This window comes from Stegostoma tigrinum, chromosome 2 (genome assembly GCF_030684315.1).
Source record: "Stegostoma tigrinum isolate sSteTig4 chromosome 2, sSteTig4.hap1, whole genome shotgun sequence".
NCBI lineage: Eukaryota > Metazoa > Chordata > Chondrichthyes > Orectolobiformes > Stegostomatidae > Stegostoma > Stegostoma tigrinum.
In genome coordinates this window covers 58741859-58763409 of record NC_081355.1, presented here as the reverse complement: position 1 = coordinate 58763409, position 21551 = coordinate 58741859, and the positions used below count along the sequence as shown (strand labels likewise).

At 41.0% G+C, this 21551-nt stretch overlaps 1 protein-coding gene across 2 annotated transcripts in view; it reads right to left on the bottom strand.

Moving 5' to 3' along the window:
• creb5b (cAMP responsive element binding protein 5b) overlaps positions 1–21551 on the bottom strand; it is a 415327-nt gene that overhangs the window by 289731 nt on the left and 104045 nt on the right. For both annotated transcript variants that reach the window (XM_048522115.2, XM_059654247.1), the window contains exons 5-6: positions 18411–18533; positions 14470–14642 (exon numbers count right to left, since the gene is read on the bottom strand). In XM_048522115.2, the coding sequence (XP_048378072.1) occupies positions 14470–14642; positions 18411–18533 (296 nt within the window). The remainder of the gene's footprint in view (positions 1–14469; positions 14643–18410; positions 18534–21551) is intronic.

Sequence of the window (21551 nt, the reverse complement as noted above, 5' to 3'; positions counted from 1 at the left end):
AGCCAAGTGCTGGAAAGGAGGACCAGTGTAGTTTTCAAGTAGTTTTTGTCTGTTGTCAAAGCCAGTCACCTGTTTTCCCTCTTGAGGTCAGCTCTTTTGTCCATGCTTGGAGGCTATAATGAGGTCAGAAGTTGATTGTGCTGAAAGAACCCAAACTAAGCATCAGTGAGCCAGTTGATGTTAGTAACTTCCACTTGATTCCTTCTGCTGGGCTGACTGCTGGGCAGTAATTGACCCGGTTGAATTTGTCTTGCATTTTGTGGTTATGACAGACCTGAGCACCTTTCCACATTACCATGTAGGTGCCAGTGTTCTATCTGTACTGGTACAGCTTGGTTAGGGTTATGGCAAGTTCTGAAGCACACCTTTAGTACCATTGTGGACTGCTGTCAGGACCCATCGCCTTTGTAGTATCTAATGCCTCCAACCATTTCTTGATATCATGTGCAGTGAATTGAATTGGTTAAGGACTAGTATCTGTGATGATATGGATCTCAGGAAGAAATAGTGAGGATCAACAACAGGTTACTTCTGGTTGAGCATTGTTGTAAGTACTTCAAACTTATCCTTTGTACTGATGTTCTGGGCTCCACTGTGTATTTGTGGAGCCACCTCCTCCAATGGGCTGTTTAAGTGCCCATCACCAATCACAACTGGATATGGCAGGCCGACAGAAATTAGATCTGTATTGTTGTTTGTGGGATCACCTAACAACCAACACATGCTTCTCATGTTGCTTGGCCTACAAGTAGTACTGTGATGGTGTTTCACCAAGCTGAGACATCTTTTCTGCAGCCTTGCCTAATGCTGCTCCTGGCATGCTCTCCTGCACTCTTCATTAAGCCAAGGTTGATCCCGTGATCTGGTAGTGATAGCTGACAAGTCAGGTCAAGAGGTTACACGTTGTTGAATAAAATCCTATCGCTACTGATGGCCCACAGCACCTCATGGATACCTAGTGTTGAGTTGCTAAATGTGTTCAAGTACATTAATAGTGCCGCACAAACTTTTTAAAATCTAGTTCATTCTAAAGTTAACAATTTTGTCTCCATGTCCGCCATAACAGGAGATTTATTATGAATCAAGCAACCCTTTTTTTTATTTACTAGGTTACTTTGTACCTTCTAACTATGCATCATGTTCTAGAAAACAAACTTATTTTAAATAGATGTTAGCTTTTATTAAGTAATGTATTTTCTGGCATGCCAGATTGATAATTGAAGCCAATGTTAATATAAAATAATAAATACGATGCAAAGTTCAAACATTGGCCATAGTGGGATCCAGTTGGCCAATTATCAAAGTTTTATTCACAATAGATTCTTTGTTTGCCTAAAGTGTACTAAACATGCAGCCTTAATTATGATAATGATCATCACATTTACCCTATTAGATACTTACACTTCAACAGAAACATGCAGAAATATGTCAAAGCACTTCATACAGTGGGTGTTTTTTATGGGGGGTACAAAGGATGCACCTTCCTCGGTACATTTGCTGTCAGACTCCTATCCAAACCTGCAGGGAACCACTACCAAATGGGTATGGGGGCAAGATTTGGGTGTCATCAAAGTATGGTCATAGTCCCAAAGGAAATACTTCAGGGCTAAGGTAACTGCTTGGGAGGGTTGTTAAACAGTCTGATGGGGTGGAATGCCTGTGGCAAGAGAGGTCCAAGGTTCCTTTGTGGGTGCTGGAAGAGCCTCTGTGGGAATTAAAAGAATTTTGCCTTTATAGGCTTCTGCACCCAAAAGTTTGAACATGGTTTAGGTTGCAGTCAAGCTCTAATGTGGTTACTAAAACTGATCAACACATTAAAAGAGAACCCAAATACCTGGCGTCAAAAGCGCATGTTGACATCAATATTACAGGAAGCCAGCAGGGTTAGAGGGAATATATTGCATTTTAACTCACCATTTAAGGGCCTAAATTATGTGGTAGCATAGCAAGATTTTTAAAAATTTATTCATGGGATGAGGGCATTACTGTATGGGTACCATTAATCACACTTGTGCCTAACTGCCCAGACAGCAGTTAACAGTCACCCGCACTGCTGTGGGTCTGGAGTCACCCGACCAGGTAAGAATGGCAGAATTCCTTCCCTATGGGACACTAGTGAACCAAATGGTTTAACCTGACAATTGGCAATGATTTCACTGTCGTCACTAGACTCTTAATTCCAATTTTTTAAAAAGTTGAATTCAATGTGGCAAAGATTAACAATAAATCAGAGAATTGAGAATGTTTTCAAAGCCAACAGAAATTTACAAAAATGGGAGAAAATAAACTGAGGACAAACTAGCGTGTAAGGTAAAAAAGACAGTAAAGGTTTCTTTAAATGTATAAGAAGAGAGAGGCCAAATGAACAGAGGTCCATTAGAATTGAGGTTGGGAAAATAACAACGGGGAGCCAGGAAATGGCAGATGAGTTAAATAAATACTTTGCATCATTGAAGACACTAACAAGGTTCCAAAAACATGACCTAGTCAATGGACCCAAGAAGAGGGAAAGGAATAAATAAACACAATAACTGTCACTAGAGAAAAATGCTAGGGAAACTAATGGGGCTAAAGCCAATGAGTCCCGTGGAATGGATGGCTGCATCCGAGAACACAAAGGAAATAGCTACAGAAATAGTAGACACTCTGGTAGTAATCTTCCAACAATCCTTCAATTCTGGAAAAGTCCCAGAGGATTGGAAAACCGCCAATGTAACAACCTTATTCAAAAAGGAAAAAAGACATTAAAACATAGGCCAGTTATCTTAATGCATGCCACTGCGAAAATTTAATGAGTCAATTATGAAGAATGTAATAGCATAGCATTTAGAAGTACATAATACCGGCAAGCAGAATCTGTGTTGCTTCGTGAAGGGGATGTTATGACAAACCAAACATAATTGAATTCTTTGAGGAGGTAACAAGCAGGAAAGAAAAGAGAGAAATCAACAGACGTAATATATTTGGATTTCCAAAAGGTATTTGACAAGGCACCACCCATCAGCCTACTCAATAAAATAAGAGACCATGGTATTGGGTAGTATATTAACATGGATAGAGGACTGAATAAAGGATGAATAATGTACAAGAGTTGTGGTAAAGGAAGCATTTTCAGGATGGCAACCTGTAACTAATGGAGTAGTATAGGGATCAATGCTGGAGCCAAAATTATTGACATTAAGTATCAATGACTTGGCTGGGGGTAGTGAATCATCAGGTTGCGGACGACACAAATATAGGTGGGAAGGCAGGCAGTGAAGATGACACAGTGTTTACAGAAGGATATAGACAAGTTAATTAATTGGGAAAAGACTCAAACATAAACAGAAGTTGCTGGAAAAGCTCAGCAGATCTGGCAGCATCTGTGAAAAAAAATCAGTTAACATTTCATGTTTGGTGACCCTTTCTCAAAACAGAGGAACTTTTGTTTATTTCCTGATTTTCAGCATCCGCAGTTCTTCCAGGAAAAAAACTTGGGCAGATTGAATATAATGTGGGTAAATGTACATGTCACAGAAACAACTGAAGAGATGAATCTTACTTAAGTTGAGAAATATTACAGAAAGCTACAGCACAGAGGGAACTTGGAGTCCTCTTACAAGAATCACAAATTCTAGCATCCAGCTTCAGTGGGTAAGCGGGCCTTTACTTCAATGGGAATTGAGAATAAACATAGGAAGATCTTGCTAAGGTTGTATACAGCCCTGGCACTAGTCAGACCATAGCTGGGATACTGAGAACAACTTTTTCCCTCTTATCTGAGGAATGATATTATCACATTGAAGGCATTTCTTAGCAGATCATTAGGTTGATTCTAATATGGAGGGATTATCTTATGAAGAGGGGTGAGGTTGAGCTTGTATTATTGGAGTGCAGAAAAAATATGAGGATACTTCATTGAAACATACAAGATTCTTTTGGGACATGACAGAGTAGATATTGAGGGGTTGTTTCCTTTGTGGGAGAGTCTAAGACCAAAAGGCACAATCTCAGAATAAGTGATTGACTGTTTAAGACAAATGAGGTGGAATTTTATCTCTCTGAGGATCCATGGAACTCTTTATTGCAGAAGTTTGTCAAGGTTGGTTGTTAAGGGCATTCAAGGCTGAGATAGACAACTTTTCAATCAATGGGGCAGAGGAGTTCAGGGGTTATGCGTTAAGACAAGTAAGTAGACTTCAGGATTATCAGATCTACCATCGTAATTGAATTAAAAACCAAAGTTTCTGGAAAAGCTCAGCAAGTCTGGCAGCATCTGTGAAGATAAATCGGAGTTAACATTTCCAGTACAGTGGCCCTTCCTCAGAACTGGTAATTGAATGGTGGGGTAGACTAGATGGCCTTGGCTTCAGCTATGAAGCTAGTGGAAGGGCTTCCCTTTCCACACCAGTCACTGAGCCTAAGATCTGAAATTTGTGGTTAGTTCCTCTATCCTACAAGAACCATCAAGATACCCATTCATCTCTCTCCACTCCTTCAGGCTTTGCTTCATCTCTCCTTCCTGTTGTGCGACCTCTGGCTCATAACTGTTCACAGATTGTGGGGCATAAAAATATGGGGACTGCTCACTGTCCCAGTTTTAGCTATTACTGCTAACAGAGTTGTCAACCAGAGGTTGACTCTGAAGCAGGATATCTACCCTCATGAGGAATGGAAGTCCAGTTTCCTGCCACTTAAGGCTCCTCAAAATGTTACATGGCTGTGAGGCTGCTGTGATTGGTGGAGGTATGTTCCCTGCCATCTCTAAGTGGCTGGAAGTGTCGCCATGCCTTCTATAAATTCTTGCCTACTAGCTTTAAGCAGTGACTTTTTCTCCCTACTATTTATTATCTAAATGTTAAACTATCCTAAATATCTTACCTTGCCTCTTAACATATTGGAAAATGAATTTGGTACGAGCCTTTCAAGCACTTGCATACTGCAAAACTGAAAAATTCGAATGCAGGTGCATTTATAGCGCAAGTATAAAATCTAAGGACTAGAAAAAATAAGATTTCAACAATTAGAAGAAATTTTAAATGTAGACTGACTTTTTTTTGCACTTTTTCTTTTAACGTATTTTGGGAATATTCCTACACTAACCATGAGTTAATCCTTTTGCATAAATTGTTTATGAAAATATATCTGACTTATACTGAAAATAAGCCAATCCACTCATTGAGGGAGTGATTGTGTAATGTTAATGTTGCAAGACTAGCAATTGAAAATCTGGGCTTATGCTTTGGGGACAGCAGTTGGAATCCCACCTTAGTAAATGGTGAAACTGGAATTCTAGACAGAAGGGCTAAACCATGGTGACCGTGTAACTATGTATTGATTATTGTAAATACCCATCTGATTTATTCGCGTCCTTTAGAGAAGGAAATCTGTCAACCTTACAAGTCTGGCTATATGACTCTTGACCTACAGTGATGTGTTTGATTGCTAACTGCTTTCTGTGCAAATGGGATGGCAATGAATTCTGTCGAGCCAATGACACACACATTCAATGAACAAATAAGAATGCTTTTTCTCTTGTATAGGAATAGTTACTTTTCATTAATTTAATTTTTAAATAACATGTTAATGCATATTAATAACAAAATCCTTTGACTTTGTTTTAATGCATTTAAGTATTTTAAAGTTGACATTTCAGGTCAACTTTCCTGCTGCTCTGAAGCTGCCTGGACTGTTGTGTTCCTCCAGCTCCACGCTATGTTATATTGGCTCCAGCATCGGCAGTTTTTACTGTCTCTAAGTATTTGAAAGTTGCTTTGTGCTAGGTTCAATTAAATATGTGTTTCTTTTATTCTCACATGGGATGTGGTGCTGCTGGGTGGGCAGCATTTGTGGCCAATCCTTAATTACCCTTCAGAAGGTGGTGGTGAGTGCCTTTTTGAACTGTTATAGTTCGTGTGTTGTAAATACAGCTATAGTATTGTTAGGGAGGGATTTCCAGAACTTTGACCCATTGATACTGTTGGTAATATAGTTCCAAATCAGAAAAGAATGCAGAGAGGAACAATATATGGAGTGAATGTTATGCATCACACATCAGCCTGTGGCTAAGTGTTTTCCAGGTCTTGCTGCCCTTATCTTTCTAGACCGTAGAGGTCGCAGATTTGGAAGGTGTTGGTAAAGGAGCTCTGATGAATTGTCACAGTGTATCTTGTAGATGGTGCACCCTTCTACTACTACTACTGAGCATCAGTGGTTGAAGGAATGAATTTTGAAGTTGTGAGAACAGTGCTAATTAAACAGACTACTTCATTCTGTTTCTTAAATGTTGTTGGAGCTGCACTCATTCAGACAAACGTGGAGTATTCCATCACACTTCTACTTTGTGCCGTGTAGTTGGTTGTCAAGTACTGGTGAGTCAGGACGTAAGTTACTCACAGCAGAATTCCTAACCTGTAACTTGCTCTTTTAGCCACTGTATTTATTTGACAGTCCCAGTTCACTTTCTGGTCAATGGTAACCTCCAGAATATTGATAGTAGAAGATTCAGGGATAGTAACACTATTGAATGTTAAGGGGATATGCTTAGATTCTCTTTTATTTGTGATGGTCGTTGCCTGACATATATAGAGTGAATGTTATGCATCACACATCAGCCTGTGGCTAAATGTTTTCCAGGTCTTGCTGCATTTGAAAATGGACTGCTTCTTTGTCTGCGGAGGTACTGAACTATGAACCTTATATTTCCTGTCCTCCTTATCAAGGGAACATCATTAATAGAGCAGTTGAAGATATTTAGGCCTCGGACACTATACTGAAGAACACTAGCAGTGATGTCCTAACGCTGCGATGCCTGACTTCCAAAAACCATAACCATCTTCCTTTGTGCCAGGTATGACTCCAACCAGTGGAGAGTTATCCCCCTGATTCCCATTGATGCTGGTTTTCCTAAGGCTCCTCGAAACCTCACACAGTCAAATGGTGCCTTGGTATCAAGGGCTGTTCATTCCCACCTCACCTATTGAGTTCAGGTCACCGGTCTATGTTTGGACCAAGGATGTAAACAGGATAGGAACTGAGTAGCCTGGCATTATCCAAACTGAGTGTCAGTGTGGTTATTGTTGTATAAGTTCGATTTGATGGCAGTATTGTTGAGTCCTTCTATCATTTTGCTGATGATTGAGAGCAGATTGATGTGGCAGTAATTGGGTGGTTTAAATGTGTGTTCCACTTTTTGTGGCCAGGACAAATGTAGGCAATTTTCCACATTGCCAAGTAGATGCCAGTGCCATAGCTGTACTGGAATAGATTACAATTAGTTCTGGAGCACAAGGCCTCAACACTACTTGGTGGAACTTTACAGCTGCCTCCCCTACCACCTGCTAACATACTGGTGGAAGATAGTAAAATTCTACCCATGGACACCATAATTTCTACTGAAGCCGTACCATAAAGTTTAGGTATCTTTAATGCCTTTTAGTCCTGCAAACATCAGCAAAGTGTCTTTAACCTATATCCAAAAACATTATTCATATTGAACTGGTAATTAACTACCAGTAACAATGATGAATGGTAGCAACAACCTTTGCTCTTTACTTCTTTCCTTCTACAGAATTTCCGTTATACCCTTAAAGAGCAAACAATCTCCTCCCTTTTGAAAGGTTAGAGGAACCACAAAGCAGCACATTTCCTCAGGATCGTTACCCCTCACTGAGAAATGCCTTATGGATCACAGAGGTATTATTCTGTGAAAATGCATGATGTTAACATTAAAATAATGTACAAGGATTTGGGTGTTAAAGTGGATGATAGTTTGAATTGGAGGGGTCAATGCCCAGACATGGTGGCCAAGGGCAAATATGGTTACATGGTGATACTATCTCAGAAATTTAACATTTTCAAGTTGACCTACAATCTTGAAATTCTTTTATATGGCTATAGTTGAGAGTGCAAACATTTTTGGAAGCCTTGCCTGGTGTGGCTATTTATGGAGGCAGACTCTTTAAAGTTTCAGAGGTTAGTAAACTAGGCAGGAAGGGGATTTGATGAGTTTATCTACCCTGACAAAATCTGTCCTTGAAGAATTCTGATACCAGTAAAGGGTGTTATGAACGTTGATAATTACTACTTGTCTCAGTAATAGCCTTCAGGAAAAAAGCTACAATTACTCAAATACAGGGCAAATCAGCTCCTGAACTCGTTAATGGCCTTAAGAACTTTTAACAGGACCATTCTATGAATGAGGTTCCATACTGAGATTCCACTCACAAATTGCTTATTTTAATTAGGCTGGAATTGTCATAACACATATTTTACTTGAAGTTAGCTCTCTGTGATAAACTAACTTTTATTCCCTATTCATATTACATACTTATATGTAATTTTGAAATGAATGGAGCAAAAACCAAAATAAATTTCTGGATGAAATTTTCTAACCGGACAATAAGGTGAAAGAAAAGATAATGCCCACGATACTCCCTTCCCTGGGAAACTTATGCAGTGTGCAAGGATGGAAGGATGTAGGGAAGGACGCACACCAAGTCAAACATCAACTGCACCTGGAGGACCATCAACTTGGTAAAAGACACTCTTTGGTCTGCCTGAAACTTGTTGGTCTTCCAGAGCATAGAGCTGACCTCAATGGAGTGTTGCAGACAGTCACATTCCAAGGTCCTGGATTACATGCTGAGGAACATTCTACTGCTTGGGACATCTGCCACCAAGGCACAGTGGGGAAGGACCACTGTCTGATGAAATTAACTGTTCAGTTTTTGGACACTCCTAGTGCCTCAAATGCATGTAAATATAGTCTTGTATATGTAAGAGAGGTCTTTCGCCTGTTGGATAGAGTCAAACACCAATGTTTGTTGTCTCCTTGATATGCTACTGTACAAAACCGAACTGCATTTGTGACAATGTATATACACAAAGATTGTTCTCAAAAATATACTTACTTTTTATAAGTCAAAAAAGTAAGGACATACAAATAAATTTCCCCACTATTTGTTATACTTCCAGTTTTGTACAACTATACCAGTATTATGTATTTGAAACGGTATTACTAGTTTACTCATTTTACTGAAAAGTTAGTAGCCACATTCAAATTTTTATTATGTTACCTGCCAATTCTTTCAAGGCAATTTCTGAAGCTTTTATGTCCTGTTAGATCTTTATTTCCACACTTACATGTTGGCTTATTGTGTATGTCTTTCAGTTTATCTGTTAGGATTTTGAGCTCATAGAAATATGAACATATTTGCAAGAGCCTTGGAATGTCTTATTCATTGAAAGCACCACACAAATATAAATCATTTCTTCTATTTCAGCCATCCTTTTCCAGTGTGCCCCCTCATTGGTGGATTTATGATATAAAATTAGAACTTGCTTTTATGCACTTTAATGCTCTACAAAGTACTTTAGTCAATAAAGTACTTTTTGAAGTATAAACACTATTGCGATGTAGAAAACACAGTAGCTGTTCTGTGTATAGCAAACTCCCACTAACAGCAATGTGAAAATGACCACATAATCTGATGTTTTCGACTTTGGTCAAATTATTATTCAGGGGTGATTCCCTGGCTCTTTTCTGAAATAGTGCCCTGCAATATTTTACTTCCATCCAGGCAGGTAGGTGGCACCTTGGTTTAATGTCTCATCCACGTCTGACAATGTAATACTCCCTCAGAACTGCACTACAGCATCAGCCACAATTTATTTTGCTCAAGATCTAAAGAGATACAATAAGCCTGAAAACATGCAATTCAGGAAACAGTGAGCCGCCAATGACCCATGGCTGACACCGATGATGAAGCAGGGGCTCTTTGTACTATGTTGTTAGTGTCCATACTGCTGAGCCAGGAGACTAGGTTCAAGTCTCACCTGCTCTGGAGATGCATAATAACATTTCTGAACAGGTTGGTTAGAAAATATCTTTGTGCCACACTGGTAGTGTTCCGTCCACAGTGCCAGATGGCCTGGCTTCAAATCCCATATGCTTCAGAGGCGTGCCACAACACATCTGAACAGGTTGATTGTAAATATCCAAACGAAAAAGAGAAACCCATCAGCTCCAGAGATAATAGGAACTGCAGATGCTGGAGAATCCAAGATAATAAAATGTGAGGCTGGATGAACACAGCAGGCCAAGCAGCATCTCAGGAGCACAAAAGCTGACGTTTCGGGCCTAGACCCTTCATCAGAGAGGCGGATGGGGTGAGGGTTCTGGAATAAATAGGGAGAGAGGGAGAGGCGGACCGAAGATGGAGAGAAAAGAAGATAGGTGGAGAGAGTATAGGTGGGGAGGTAGGGAGGGGATAGGTCAGTCCAGGGAAGACGGACAGGTCAAGGAGGTGGGATGAGGTTAGTAGGTAGATGGGGGTGCGGCTTGGGGTGGGAGGAAGGGATGGGTGAGAGGAAGAACAGGTTAGGGAGGCAGAGACAGGTTGGACTGGTTTTGGGATGCAGTGGGTGGAGGGGAAGAGCTGGGCTGGTTGTGTGGTGCAGTGGGGGGAGGGGACGAACTGGGCTGGTTTAGGGATGCAGTTGGGGAAGGGGAAATTTTGAAACTGGTAAAGTCCACATTGATACCATTAGGCTGCAGGGTTTCCAAGCGGAATATGAGTTGCTGTTCCTGCAACCTTCGGGTGGCATCATTGTGGCACTGCAGGAGGCCCATGATGGACATGTCATCTAAAGAATGGGAGGGGGAGTGGAAATGGTTTGCGACTGGGAGGTGCAGTTGTTTGTTGCGAACTGAGCGGAGGTGTTCTGCAAAGCAGTCTCCAAGCCTCCGCTTGGTTTCCCCAATGTAGAGGAAGCCACACCGGGTACAGTGGATGCAGTATACCACATTGGCAGATGTGCAGGTGAACCTCTGCTTAATGTGGAATGTCATCTTGGGGCCTGGGATAGGGGTGAGGGAGGAGGTGTGGGGGCAAGTGTAGCATTTCCTGCGGTTGCAGGGGAAGGTGCCGGGTGTGGTGGGGTTGGAGGGCAGTGTGGAGCGAACAAGCGAACCCATCAGCTCCCATGTTTTTGCAATAGTGTCCCACATTTGAACCTGGAGGCCAAAGTTTGAGTCCCACGTGATCCTGAGATGTGTCATAAAAAAATTCTATAAACTGTAGTGGCACCATCATTTTGGTTGCGGGGGAGGGACCAGGATGGAGAATTTCAAACAGCTAAGCATACGAAATGTTAATGTAAATAAAAGTTGAATCATCAGAGTCCAGGCCTAGAAAACCAGAGTTCACTGACCTGAAATAGGCCTGCATGACTTTGTTCAAGTACTATACAAATAGATATATATGACAGATTGATAAATGCTAACAATGAACATGGTTTTCATATTAGAAATAAATATAATCCTGCGCAAAGCCTACATTTTAAAAATACAACTAAGCTAATAAGCATTACACTGTCAAATCTGTTTTAATTGAAGAGGTGAAAGTAGTCCCTGCCAGCAGTGTATGGTAGGCGCATAGCAAATCAGTTTACAATTTTTCACAGTCACACTTTTTATTTCCCATTGTCTTGGAAAGTATTACTAAAATTTTCATTACAAACTAAGTGAGAGTGGCAGTAAAATCAGGAAATAAGTATCTTGAACTACTGTTGAGAACTTCAGTGGAAAGAAAACTGATTGAATAGTTGGTTGGAGATTCAGCAAACAAACCGATTTGACCTGACCCTGACTTGTTACAGGCTGCTTGTAACAACCACCCAATACCTTACAAATGTTCTTGCTGCAAAATAGTATTGTAAAGCACGCTCTACCTTTGAAGTTGCGATTGGTTTTGCTTTAATAACTTTGGTCAAGTTTTTATAAAAATTTATCTGCTTCATGTGTCTTCTCCTAATGGCTGGTACAGAGAATATGCATGGAATTTGAATCATGGTGCACTATTTCTGATAACAAAGGACGTTTTGCTTTTTACCGGTTTCCACATAAATAGAATTAAAAGTTACAATGCTAGCACCATGCACAAGTGACATAAGTGATCTCACATTTTGGAAAGATTTTCAGCAGTGAAACCTGAACTCAGCTGACAATGTTGCAAGTACACACTGACTATGTTATATAAAAGAAGGCTCCTGGACTAATAGAGATAACAGAGTGTGGAGTTAGAGGAGCACTGCAGGGCTCAGAGGAGCAGGAAAGCTAACATTTCAGGTCAGGACCCTTCTTTCTGAAGAAGGGTCCTGACCTGAAACATCAACTTTCCTGCTCCTCTGAAGCTGCCTGGCCCGCTGTGCTCCTCAAGCTCCACGCTGTGTTATCTCTGACTCCAGCTTCAGCAGTTCTCACTACCTCCTGGACTAATAGGGAGGCTCTGCTCCACAGACACAACTTCCCTGCCCAACTACATTACCATTAACATACGAAATATTCAGAGCACAACAGGGGCATGGATGTTGTTCACATTTAAATTTCACTGGTAGGCATTTCACATTATATTGGTTTCAGTTTATACATGTGTGGTTTCATTATTTATTGAGACAATATTATTCAGAGTTAAACATGCAGTCATGCCTCATGGTTGGCATATATTGATGGTTACGGGGGAATAAGGGACATCCCTTTATTGTGGAAAAGACAATGATCTATCTTTATGTTCATTCATAATTGAATGGTCATGCTAGTGTCCGATGTTGCATTTGCTAATCTGTACGACATGGCTTCACTTGTACGGTCAGCTTCTCTGCATTATAAAAGGGCATGGTAAAGATCATGCTCAGCAAGAATAATCAAAGTGTAGGTAAACTCAAAGTCTTGTAAAGACTTTCCAACTAACAATCTAAGATAGGTCCACAATTGGACAAATCCAAACACCATGTCTTTAGACACCCCAATTCCTTACCTTGATGACTGTTCCCACCAACCCTCACCAAATCCAGAATATTATCATGTACTCCACCAAGCACTTGATTCACCCCCATTTGCTCCCTTGGATCGCTCTTCTGCCCCTAATGCCCCATGGCCTCTCCACAACCTTCCTTGACACTGATTCACCCTTGTTGGACCTGATCCTCCATGCAAGCTGGCATTCTCCTGCCTTGAGCTGCAGATTTCACACGGAAAAAGACTGACCTTAGACATAACTGCACAAAGCCGAAAGCTGCACCCCACCTTTATGGAATGTGATCTTGACAGCATGAGATTCTTATGTGTCACTGACTTTAGCTTGAAGATGGGACACAAGTGAAAAACATCTTCACTAATGCATACTCAGGGCATGCAAACATAATACAAATGGGAACTCACCACGGGAAAGCACAAGGCCCAACATGACACAAACATGCCACTGACTTCATCTCTACACCCTAATGTGCCATCGGAAAAGGGAAATTTCTGCTCCTGCCTAATACTGTCAGCTCACACATATCAATTTTCCCTTGCAAGCTCCAAAATGAATGACTTCTGCCAAGAACCTATTTACTGTACATCGATCGAAGGAAGTTATGGAAACCTTATAATAAGTTTACCTAATTCTGGAGACAATTTTTAAAAACCAGTACATGGAAGGGATAATACAAGGGCAACAAGAGCAAAAATGGTCTTTTAAGAGGTGAAGGAAAAAGGCATTGAATTTTTAATCCTTATACTCCTTATTAGACTTGATTAAATGTAAATTGAACTGTGCAAACCCATTGTGGATATTACAATTCACATTTTAGGGTTAGTGTCCCATAAAATCAGGGCTGAGGGGTTGTAAACAAATTCTATTAAAATTATTAAATTGGTGTCCTCTTCTACTGTAAGACCAACTAAAATTTTCAAGTATTGGTGGGTGAAGAGTTTAATTACATTTTTGGGGACAAGAAATAGAAACCTTTGTTTTAACCCAAAACATCTGCATGTCCACTGTTTGCTGCTCGATTACCTCACCACTGCGTGCTTGCCCTCCCCTTTTACATATTCTTCTAGCTCAGTTCCAGTGAAGAATTCTCCAGTCACTAGAACAATTAGCCAGGTTGCACAATCACTCTGTACTCTGCCTATCTAATTGCTCCCAAGGCATCAGGTATGATCCAAGCTGAAAACATTTAATGTAAAATGATGTATTCACTTCTAAGATTCTGAAAGTTGTTTCGCAGTAATACATGTGCCTCGCTGACTGTTCAATGGGTCATGAGTGTATGTTTGAACAATTTCGAATCAACTTAGTTCAGTCTCCCAGCAAAAACTTAGCCCTACAAGTACCCATGCCATTTTTATTAGAAGTCAAATTTTATATTTGAATGATCACTGATCATTACCCTTTGTAAGTTCTATGAATAGCGCAACATTGTGTCAATTAAGCCCCAAAACCTCCACAAGAAATAACAGCACAATGTACTCTGCTGGCAATACTGTAACACTCAAAGTCAGAAGAAGATTCCCTGTTTGGCTTTTATTTGTACACAGGTAATGCCAAATAGTCATTGAGGGAGGGACATTGAATTTATTTCCCATAATATCAGTGTCATACTCTCTTTTATTTATGAATGAAAGTGGTAGATTAGACAGCAATAACTGAACTAATCACTTACCCTATTTGCCTATTGGTAGAAGGTGCCTGTGTGATGACTGAACTGGATGTTGGCGAAGGCATGGCTTGCTGAATTACTACTCCACTGTCATGGTTTGGCATCCTTGTGGTGGCAAGCAGATGAGATGCTGATCCTGACATAGGCCCTTGCACTGACCCATGCACTGATAAATTCTTTTACAAATAGAATAAAATAAATAATGTAAACTTTAATATAGAAATTTAAAATATAAATAAGACATAATGCATTAAATTAATCCATATTTTTCAAAATTTCCAAACCATTACGCATTTAATCGACTTTAAAGGTAAACATTTTAAATGTATCCTCCACTTGGTTTTTCTACTTTCCACAGGTACTGAGAAGTAAAGGTACCAGGAAGCAGGTAACTGGCTTGCTGATCTTAAATTAATAATGCTGTGTAATTGGATGGAAAAACCAAAATCACAGCTGCAAAACGTGACAAGATTTTCCATTCTTATTACTTTTCTGTAGGTTGGTTTTCCATTCTTATCACTTTCTGGCATCCTGAATAGAGATTTGTAGTATTTATAAACACATGAGAAAGACCATGTGGCTAAATGAGGATGGCAAAGTGGATCACATTTTGTATGATCACCTATGTGAATAAATAGTGCTGTTTCCTTTACATATGTTGTATGGTATTACTGTTGTCTCGTGGTTAACTGCGTAAAATGCCCACAAAATAATTTGCAGAGGGTATGTGTTAAGGTGGAACTGCAAGGATGGTACAGCCTGGCAAGGGGCATTGATAAATAGTTATTCTGAGAATCCCTGAGGTTTGAGAATGGATCTTATCAAACCTTCATTGGATCACACTTTAGAGTAACGTGTGCAGTTCTGGTCACCACTTCTTAAAATGGATGTTAAGGCATTGGAGAAGGTTTATAAAGGATGTTGCTGTGGTAATGCATATATCTTTGCAATTATGGGTTCTGATGACGACATAATTAATCAGGTGTCAGTATTTGGACCATAGGTGTTGCCGTGACATTCTGTACCTGTTCTTCTAACAGAACTCTGAAAGGTATTGATGATGATGAGCTGATGTTCTGTGCATTTGATAGCAGAAGAACACACTGGCATTGTTTCTTTTCTTGCCAATAGTTCCATGTCAGAGACTAGAATCTCTTCTTGCTGTAGAATTGTCACATTCAATAAGAATAAACCTCATCTTCCCTAAGATACTCAAAGATCCAACTTTGGCAAAAAGCCTTCTTTAGTTTTGTTATTGATGTCTAGGATTGGAGTACATGCACTGAACATAATAGCATATTTGTTTCATGTCAGTTTGAGAAGGATCATGAGGTGCTCATTGTTTCCAACAGGGAACTCATGAAGATGTTTGACAAGTTCATTCTTGAAAGCAGATCCAACTATGTGAGCTCTGAGTTCTTTGGATTTTTCCTCCCAAAAGGAAGAACACCAACCTTGGTGTTCCACGAGTTGCTCTTCCCGACTGTCAGTGCAGTGATAATGGTGACACATTGCCAGATATCCTTGAAACAAATGCAGTGTGATGTTCTGTGTGATCATGCGCAAGTGTGTCCATAAGTGTCCTGACGGTCCAGGTCCAAAAGTTTGCTATTTGTTCCAATTGGGCATTTCTACCATAGATGTAGCAGGTAATTAGAAAGTTGAATGGAATACTGGTCTTATTACAAAGGGCTGGAGTATAAGAGTAGGAAAGTCTGACTGCTTCTGTACAAGATGCTGGTGAGACCACATCTGGAGGACTGTAAACAGTTTTGGTTCCCTAATTTGGAGAAAGATATCATTTCATTGGAAGAGTTCGGAGAAGATTCACAAGGATAATCCCTGGTATTTCGGGATTGTTTTATGAGCTCAGGCCAAACAGATTTGAACTCTACTCACTAGGGTTTAGAAGAAAAAGAGGTGATCTCATTGAAACATATAGGATTCTTAAGGGCTTGAAAAATGCTGAGAGTACGTTTTCCCTCATGAGAGAGTCTGACCAGATGACATTGACTCAGAATAAAGGGGTGCTAATTTATGACTAAAATGAGGAGGAATTTGTTCGCTCACAGTGGAGCTCAAAGTTCTTTGGAACTGTTTGCCACAGAGAGCTGTGGGGGCAGAATCCTTGTGCATCTTTCAAGCTGAGATAGATTCTTGATCAGTAGGGGAATCAAAGGCTAGGTGAAAATGTGGGAAAACAGACAAGGAATGTTGGGTCAACCATGATCCTATTGAATGGTAGAGCAGGGTTGAGGGACCAAATGGCCTGCTCCTATTCCTATTTGTTATGATCATAAAGTGATTCCTCTGGGCACAACTATCCAGTCAAGAGTGGTGAAGCATATTATGTTTCAGGCACCTATTCTGGTCCCCTCCCCAAAATAGAGATGAGCAGAGGGGATCCTAAAGAGGGCTACTCAGTCACAGTTACGGCTTATGAAAGGTACAGCTGTTCTGTCCAAATGTCAGGCGACCATTTTGTAATTGCTGCTTCTGTGTTACAGCATTACTAGAAGCTTTCAGGTAACATCCTTCTCCCGTCTCCACTTGCTAGTCACCAAAGGACTTGGAGGATAGTTTAAAAATGCTAGCGGTGGACATCTTTCAGCGTTGAGAAACCATTGCATGCCAACTTTTGCCTGTATCTTGACAGAACAAACCCCTGATTGATGGCAAGGAAACCTAAGCAATTGGGGTGTTTGGTTCTGCTGCAGCCTCTGTCTGTCAGGACAGCCATTGAGCTACTCCAAAAGGCACATCTTCTTCCAGCTGCTCTGTCATTGAAGGCTGCTTTGCCATCTGTTGCCTAGTTCTTGCGTTCTTAACAGGCCTTCGTAGGATCAAAGAAGTCCAGGACATAAGGAATCCAACAAACTTTGTGATATTTTAATCAATCCTTTCTTAAACTTTCTGGGAGGCAAGGGCTTAGTGGTATTATTGTTAGACAATTAATCCAGAAACTCAGCTGATGTCCTGGGGGCCTAGCTTCAAATCCTGCCATGGCAGATAGTGGAATTTTAATTCAATAAAGGAGTTGGAATTAAGTATAACCAAGGAGCCATTGTTAAGTGTCAGGAAAAAATCCAATCTGGTTCATTAATATCTTTTAGGAAAGGAAACTGCTATCCTTAACTGCTCTGGCCTACATGTGACTCCAGACCCACAGCAATGTGGTTGACTCTTAACTGCCTTCTGGGCAATTAGGGATGGGCAATAAATGCAGGCCTAGCCAGAGACACCCACATCCCTTGAGTGATTAAAAATAGCCATTGGCAATGTTCTGCAGTGAGGTTGGAAAAGTTGACTTCAGATCCCTGTTTTACACTACCATTCAGTGTTAAAATTTATCACTGCCATTGACCTGACACAGAGATATAAAAACCACATAAAAATATCCAAATAATCAGAGGTGTAAGTAACCAAGTGAGAATAAAATAGAAGCATTATAAATTTTTGATGAATAAAAAGAAAAGAAAACGCCCAAGTGCATTACTGAATCCATGACATACTCCCGCAACTTCCATTCCTCTCCCCACTTTTCCTCTTAATTTTGTGAGGTTGAAAAATTATCTCTTTTAATCCTCATTTCTGAAAAATGGTATAAAATATGTCAGGCACGTCATAGCTTGTTTTTGTCAAAGCAAGCATAAAACAGCCTGTCCTGTATTTTGAGCATTTTATGCTTACCTTGATAGTTTCAAAGTAAAGCTGAGTTTTAATTATTTGTTGGCTAACTAAAAGTTCAAGTTCCTATTTTAGCTCATTTTACATTTCGAAAATAATTGGAACAGGTCCTCTGAAGTGATGTGCTGAGGAGAATAATACGATACACCTGAATCAGTACAGCAATAACCTTTAGGATATTTAATGCTCAGTTCAGTGTAAACTTAAAACTCGCTGTTTGATACTTCAATGGATAATCTGATCCGCTACATATTCACCTTATCAGATCGGGTTGCAGAGACTGTCCGAGATAAAGCTGATGCTTGCGTTGAACTGTCCGTAATTGATGTCTCTTTGCCCTGTACCTCACTAAGATTGGAAATGTTCAAACCCACCGATACCTACAAAAAGGCAAAATCGTTGTTATAAATAAATAAATAAAAACAGTTTCAATGATTACACCTGATTTTTAAACTTGAAAATTTACATATGTTCTAATATGTTTAAAATGAACAAATACCTGAGAGAAAGAAGAGATTTAAAACAACAACCGAAGTAATTTGTTTTATTGTAGACATGATATTAGAGTCAACTAGGCGCTTTGAGAGTCTGAAAGCTAATATTCATTGCCAAATGGAAGTCACCCTGCACTGTATAGGGGTTAGTTACTGTGCTAGCACTTTCCCTGAAATGGCCAATTAATGGCTAGAGGATGGGCTTTCTATCCAATCAAAGATGGAGGATAGGCTCTTGAGGATGCAGGGTTATTAGGAGGAACCCAGAAGGAACAGCAGATTGTCTTCTCAGGTGAGAATGTGGAGCTGCCCATTCTCCAGTTTATAAAATAAAAATAGATTCTACTTCAGACCCACAAACCAGGCAGCATCTCTAGCTGAAACCAGGCAAACAGGGAAGGCCAGAGATAATGGGAACTGCAGATGCTGGAGAATCTGAGATAACAAAGTGTGGAGCAGGATGAACACAGCAGGCCAAGCAGCATCTCAGGAGCACAAAAGCTGATGTTTCGGGCCTAGACCCTTCATCAGAAAAGGACAATGGGGAGACGATTCTGAAATATATAGGGAGAGAGGGGGAGGCAGACCGAAGATGGATAGAGAAGATAGGTGGAGAGGAGAGTATGGGTGGGGAGGTGGGGAGGGAATAGGTCAGTCCGGGGAGGACGGACAGGTCAAGGGGGCAGGATAAGGTTGGTAGGTAGGAAATGAAGGTGCAGCTTGAGGTTAGGGAGGTGGGGACGAGCTAGGCTGGTTTTGGGATGCAGTAGGGGGAGGGGAGATTTTGAAGCTGGTGAAATCCACATTGATACCATTGGGCTGCAGGGTTCCCAAGCGAAATATGAGTTGCTGTTCCTGCAATCTACAGGTGGCATCATTATGGCACTGCAGGAGGCCCAGGAGGGACACGTCGTCTGCAGAATGGGAGGGGGAGTTGAAATGGTTTGCGACTGGGAGGCGCAGTTGTTTATTGCGAACCTAAGATGCTGCTTGGCCTGCTGTGTTCATCCAGCTCCACACTTTGTTAACAGGGAAGGCCTAATGCTGGAAGCCCTCCTCCAAGCGGTCTGCCCATACCAGGTACCTCCAAGTGGCCCAACAGGGAAGGAAGATGCCAATGCAACAAGCACTGTGATATATGCATGACTCCAAGATCATCAAGGACTAAACATTCTATCCATCAAATCTGGGCAGGCAGGGGCTTCGCTTTCAGAAGGCCAATCCCTGTTCTGACAGAAAAATGCTGCAGCCATTTTGACACTTAGCTCTCACTTGTGTAGAACTGACGAGTGGCCCATCTCACATGGCACCCTGATTGAAAGCTAGTACATCATGGAGCACTCTGAGCTCTGGGGCCCTGGCAGTAAAGAAAACAGAATGGATGTGCTAGTATGGGAGGGAGAGCTGGGGAGAGGAAGAGGCCATGCTGTGTGAGAAATTTTGCCGTTATTGTGTAGCAAGAGGTGCCTGTCATAATGAGAAGGCAAATGTTAATGAGAAAATGATAAAATACTGAAATCAACAGTCACATGTTATCAAGACCCTGCAAACAGAGAATAGAATAAACTGTACTGTATTACAGAAATTAGTATTATGAGTGCAAACACAGTTTGCTGAAACTTCTGAGAGTCAAGGGTATAGTCACTTGTTAGTCAGTGACCTTGATGCCTCACGCCATGAGTGGAGATAGTAGGGAGTAGTTTTGCAGCAGTACGGGGCTTTGTAATCATAGAATCCTTACATTTGGCCCATCAAATCCACATCGACCCTTTGAACAATATACCACCACTGAGATCCACAAACCCCATCCCACCCTATCCCTGTAACTCTGCATTTTCCATGGTTAATCCACACAGCCTGCACATCCCTGGACACTATGGGCAATTTAGCATGGCCAATCCACCTAACCTGCACAGCTTTGGACTGTGGAAGAAAACCAGAGCACCTGGGGAAAACCCACACAGACACAGGAAGAACATGCAAACTCCACACAGACAGACACCTGAGGGTGGAATTGAACCTAGGTCCCTGGTCCTGTGGGCAGCAGTGCTAACCACTGAGCCACAATGCTGCCATTAGCCAAGTGCCAAACCTCATGGCAGCCTAACCCATAACAATCTGGATGAAGGAGCTGAGGTCATTGTTGCTAAGTTTGCAGATGACACAAAAATAGATGAAAGGGTAGGGTGCGGAGGAGGTTGGGTGGCTACAGAAGGACTTGGACAAGCTAGGAGAGTGAGCAAACAAGTGGCAGATGGAATACAATGCGGAAGGTGTCAGGTTATGTACTTTAATTGGAAGAATAGAGGTGCAGACTATTTTCTAACTGGAGACAGGCTTTGGAAATCTGAAGCCCAAATGGACTAAGGTGTCATAGGTCAGGATTCTCATAAGGTTAACATGGAGTCTCACTTGGCAGTTAGGAAGGTAAATGTAATGTTAGCATCAACTGTGACAGCACTAGAATAGGGATGTATTGCTGAAGGTGTATAAGATTCTGACCAGACCGCTTAGGGAATGTTGTGAGCAGTTTTGGGTCCCATATCTAAAGAAGGATGTGTGGGCATTGGAGGGGTACAGAGGGTGTTTACAAGGATAATCTTGGGAATGATTGTATATGAGAAGCAGTTGAGGACTTTGAAGCTGTACTTGGAGTTTTGAAGAATGAGGGAAGATCTCATTGAAACTTTCAGATGTAGAGAGTCCTGGATACTATGGATATGTAGATGATGTTTCCACTAGTGGATAGACATGGACCCAAGGGCATGGCCTAACAGTGAAGGCATGACCCTTTAGAAATGAGTTGAGGAAGAAGTTCTTCAGCCAACGAGTTGTGAATCTTTGGAATTCATTGCCACAGAAAGCCAGATTTTTGAGTGTATTTATGACAGAGATTTTTGATTT